Source organism: Phaethon lepturus, unplaced genomic scaffold (genome assembly GCF_000687285.1).
Source record: "Phaethon lepturus isolate BGI_N335 unplaced genomic scaffold, ASM68728v1 scaffold47090, whole genome shotgun sequence".
Classification (NCBI taxonomy): domain Eukaryota; kingdom Metazoa; phylum Chordata; class Aves; order Phaethontiformes; family Phaethontidae; genus Phaethon; species Phaethon lepturus.
Genome location: NW_010514965.1, coordinates 16,527 through 21,292, shown reverse-complemented (window position 1 = coordinate 21,292; position 4,766 = coordinate 16,527). Strand labels below are relative to the sequence as shown.

At 41.0% G+C, this 4,766-nt stretch overlaps 1 protein-coding gene across 1 annotated transcript in view; it reads right to left on the bottom strand.

Annotated features, from left to right (window-relative positions):
• The window catches only part of CCKBR (cholecystokinin B receptor), a 6,833-nt gene extending 2,412 nt beyond the window's left edge, over nt 1-4,421 (bottom strand). Inside the window, exons 1-3 of the mRNA XM_010294484.1 lie at nt 4,142-4,421; nt 3,131-3,382; nt 447-708 (exon numbers count right to left, since the gene is read on the bottom strand). Of these exons, the coding sequence (XP_010292786.1) occupies nt 447-708; nt 3,131-3,382; nt 4,142-4,262 (635 nt within the window). The 5' untranslated portion in view covers nt 4,263-4,421. The remainder of the gene's footprint in view (nt 1-446; nt 709-3,130; nt 3,383-4,141) is intronic.
• Between the last annotated feature and the right edge of the window lie 345 nt (nt 4,422-4,766).

Below are 4,766 nucleotides of genomic sequence, written 5' to 3'. Positions count from 1 at the left end.
GCTTCCCCGTGTTTAGTCGTCGTGCGAGGACACAGCGCCCAAATGATACTGCTGCTTGTATCACTTGCACGTGTCCGGGTTTTTCAAAGATTAATGGGGGATTTCTCTGAAGTTACTTAGGTATAAATGAGTGAAAGCCGTATTCCTGCTCAAATAGTAACAGACGCTTTCTTTACAGCGACAGCAGCAGGGGCTTAGCAGACCACAGCGTGAGAGTCATTGCCATGCTGGGTATCATTCCTATGACAAGGGAAAAGCCACGCAAGTGTCAAAATGTAAGCAGCTTAAAAATATGGGTTTTTTTTTTTTACTTCTCAGATAAGCATGATGGGAGTGTAAATGTTTGCTGAAGGTTAATGCTTGATTTTCAATAGGCTTAATGCTAGCATGAAATCCTGTTTTCCACCAGATAATTATGCATTTGCTAACAGTCAGCTATGTCTTACCAAGACTGCTGAATGACATCACTTGGCCACAGGAGCCGACACATATTTGCTGTGGTGTTGTTATACTTGGTAAAAGGTACCAGTTTGCTGTAAATTGGGTATGGTGACATGATAGTAAAGGAAACACACCAGGTAGCAGCAATCACTTTCAGGGCATGAGATTTTGTCTGCCAGACCCTGGACTGCAGCGGTTTGCAAATGGCACTGTATCTCTCCAGAGAGATGGCAACCAGGTTGAATGTGGATACACTTACAGAGACACCTGTATGCACAAAATAAAGAAAAAGGTTATTCTCTTCTTTTAAATGTTGATATTTTCAAATAGTCTTGCTAACTTTCTGTATGCATGTATAAAATTAAAAATACAGCAAACTATTTATAAGCTAAAATATTTATAAATCTCACACTGATTAAGGCAGCGAAGAGTGTGTGAGCAATGGGTCTAAGTCTCCAGACTGATGTTCCTGCTCTGTGCTTCTCTAACTCCAGAAGTCCAAGAGAAAAGATTCATTCTGTCAAACCACAAAATTCTGATAACACGGAAAGACGACGCTTTTCCTCCTAATTCTTCTCTTTGCTGCTGTGGTTTATACACTCCAGTAATTGCGCTGAAATTCAAAGCAGCATTTTAAATCCGTGGGATTTCACTGTTAATTACAGTTTTAACATATAAATTCGTAGTCACTCTTCCACTGTTTTAATTTTTGTAAGTGTCCTGCTTGACTGGTGATCTGATTTTCTCATTCAAGAGAATTAAATGTGTTAACAATTTTTTAATTAGTTGCTAATGGAGTTACAAAGCAGGAGAAATTCAGTCATGAAGCAGAATTTTTGTTCTTCAAGTGCCCTTAATTTCTCCTGTTCATATGTTATAAAATAGAAGGCAGTGGTCTGTATTTCTGTCACTGAGTTACCCCAGTTTATCACTGCAAGTTTATAAATATTTCTTCTTACCTTTACCACAAACGTTTCTTTCAGCTTTCATTTAACAGTCTTTGTGAATGTTCTAATGTGGGTCAAAATATAAACTGCCAATATCTTTACAGCTTGCTTTACAAAAATTATCCATAATTTAAAATCAGCCTGCCTACATCTTAAAATGAGAGATTAAGAGCATAGGTGATACGATGGATGTCAGCACCTGTCTGTCAATAGAAGCCTCTGTTAACCTGAATTGGTAATGGGAAATATCCACGTTCTGATTCTTAAAATAAACCACCTTCATAATGAAAAATTTCAGGTTTGAAAGTATTTCACTGGATTTTTTTTATAAAGTAAGTTACACAGTGTGAAATAAGAGAAAGATGACAACGCTTCAGTAATTTTTATGGCAGCAATTCCTTATAATTGTTTAAACATGGCCTTTAGCTGTATTGGTTTTATCTACAAAAAGATGTTGATTTCCCACTCGCGCACTTGAAGTGTGTACTTTCGCATTACATCAGAGTTCTCAAGGACACGAGCTGAAAGGGGACCTAAGGTTTCTGTCATTAACCGAGGGTCTCCCAAGGTAGCAAAAACTTTACATAATGTTCTTTTTTTTTTTTTTTTTTTAAGAAAGAAGCAAACGCACAGCACGTGCTGGAAGTGAGACAAAATTGCTTACACAGCTATACATAATCCAGGCATTTTGAAACTCCTGGCTCCTGGCTCCACAGCCAAATGGGGTACAGCAAGGCATATAAAAGTGGTGCTTCTTAAAGTCAGCCTCTAAAACCTGTGTCTGTATTTTGTGGTCTCCTAGTGCGCTCTGATCACACTTGGTCTGGTCTCAAAAAGTGCTTGCTCTAACTTCCAGCTCTGCAAATGACACCTACTTTGGCCTATTTTTTTTTCATGTATCGCTGCTACCAAAAATCTGTGGGCAAAAACTGGTTTTTGGTAGTGAGGACTGCACAAACCCGTCATTTCTGATGGGTGATCCGAACACTGCTAATGACTCAGTCAGTGACGGGTAAGCAAGCGCATGTGCTGGGTCTCTCATTAAAGCTTTATCGCGCGACTTCTCGCTTAACCCGACCCAGCAAAGCCCTGCTGCGTGTCTACTTAAAATTAAGTGGTGCCTCTGTGTTTTGCTGGTTCAGACTGAGGAAACCAGAACCATGAAGATTTGCACTACAAAGTTGGTTTTTTGTGGTTTTGGTAATTGTTCAATGGCAGATGGAAACAATCAGCTTTTTACTTTAATCACCTTCTCCCTTATCTCTACATGCTCCTCTCTTATGAGGACAGGCTGAGAGAGTTGGGGTTGTTCAGCCTGGAGAAGAGAAGGCTCCGGGGAGACCTTCCTGCAGCCTTCCAGTACTTGAAGGCGGCCTACAAGAAAGCTGGAGAGGGACTTCTTACAAGGGCGTGTAGTCATAGGACAGGGAGTAATGGCTTTAAACTAAAAGAGGGTAGATTTAGCTTAGATATAAGGAAGAAATTCTTCACTATGAGGGTGGTGAGGCACTGGAACAGGTTGCCCAGAGCAGCTGCAGATGCCCCATCCCTGGAAGTGTTCAAGGCCAGGTTGGATGGGGCTTTGAGCAACCTGGTCAAATGGAAGGTGTCCCTGCCCCTGGCAGGGGTGTGGGAACTCGATGATCTTTAAGGTCCCTTCCAACCCAAACCATTCCATGACTCTATGATTCTATGATCTCAGTAGTCAGTCTTCAAAATAAGTATAAACTTCCAAGACTTACCCATGAAATAAGTGGCAGTTTTGCAAACAGTGCTACCAAAAATAAAATCTTTCAGCAGGTTGGGAATGAGGGTGAATGGCATGCAGAAAAGGCAGAGCATCAGGTCGCTGACTGCTAGTGACAGCAGAAAGGTATTGGTGACTGTTCTCATCCGCTTGTTTCTTATCAGCACTGTAATTACCAGAATGTTCCCCAAAATGCTGAGCAGAAATATCAAACAATACAGCAGAATCCGAATTATCTGATGCAAATCTGAAAATTGTCACAGGGAAAAAGCAGTTATGCAGTATACAGCTCATAGACTAATATTATATGTTTCATCCTTTAATCAAAAGGCAAAAGCCTTTCTGTATTCAGTTTTACTAAGGTTTATGTCTTTACACCAATGCAAAATCACTGGAAGTTCTGAAATTCTTAAACTTATATATTCTGGTCTACCTGAATTGCATAACATTAAAATACAATACATGCAATACAATGTACATTGGAGAGCCAAATACAACTTCTTAAAAGCACCTTCTGCTCACACTACTTGGTGTGCACCACTCACTCACCGTGGGAGTCCCTCCTTTATGCAGAATTAAGAAATGATACAGCAATCAAAAGCATTTTGACACATGGATGATTTTTCTCAGCCTCAGAGTGCTATAATTTCATATTTAACCACTTTCATAGATGGTATCAGACTAGATAACTCCACTGTTATTCAGTTGCTCAAAGCAAAAAAACATGTTTCTCCAAGTCCTTGGCAGAGCTGTTTACATTTTGTGCCCAATAATGCAACTGTTTTTGCTTTCCATTACGTGCAAATTTTGTTTTAGTTGAATTTTTAAGTTGGAAAACCGGCACATACTAAATTCTTGCCTGCCTGTTTCTCATCCTAACTTATCAGCAAGCAGTTGATTTTGCACCCCCCCTCAGAAAAAGCCTTGTGTACCTGTTTCTTTCCATAGTATCTCTACTTCTAGCTAGCAACAAAGCTGCCTGAAAAAATCTGGGTTTTATACATACCTTTAGAAGGATAAGGTGGATCCTCCACACAGAAAAAAGTATCATTTTCCAAGATGATATCGCACAGGAAAGCGGTAATATTGGTCCCGTTCCCGAGGAAGCTAGCATCAACTATTTCCATTCTTCAGTATCCACAGGTTAGCTCCGATGAAGAAGAGGGTGGGTTTGTAACTATCTGCCCATTTCTTCAGTAAACAAGTACATTTCTGAATGAAATCTTCGGGAGAAATACGAGAGAGGCAGTTGTGCAAGGGAGCTCTTCTAACTCCCCGTCGGGAACACCCGGCACGCAGAGTCCTGTTCACGCCGAGCGAGATTTATTCCCAGGGCACACACGGCAGTTCAGAAAAGCACAGCGTGTGTGCACATACCCGCTCACACGCACGCACCCGCATCCACACACACACACATCCCCTCCGGTACTTTTTCAGACCCACCCTCCTCTGTTACTGGCCTGCTGCTGGGATTACAAACAGGCGAGAGAAAGATTCCAGCATTAACCCCTTGCAAGGTTGCTTCACCTCTGCAATATTTCTCAAAAGGAGTCTGTGTTGCCATGGCCAGTAAATCACCACCAGTGCGTGATGAGAGTGATAAATCTGTCTCTCAGCTGACGACATTTAAA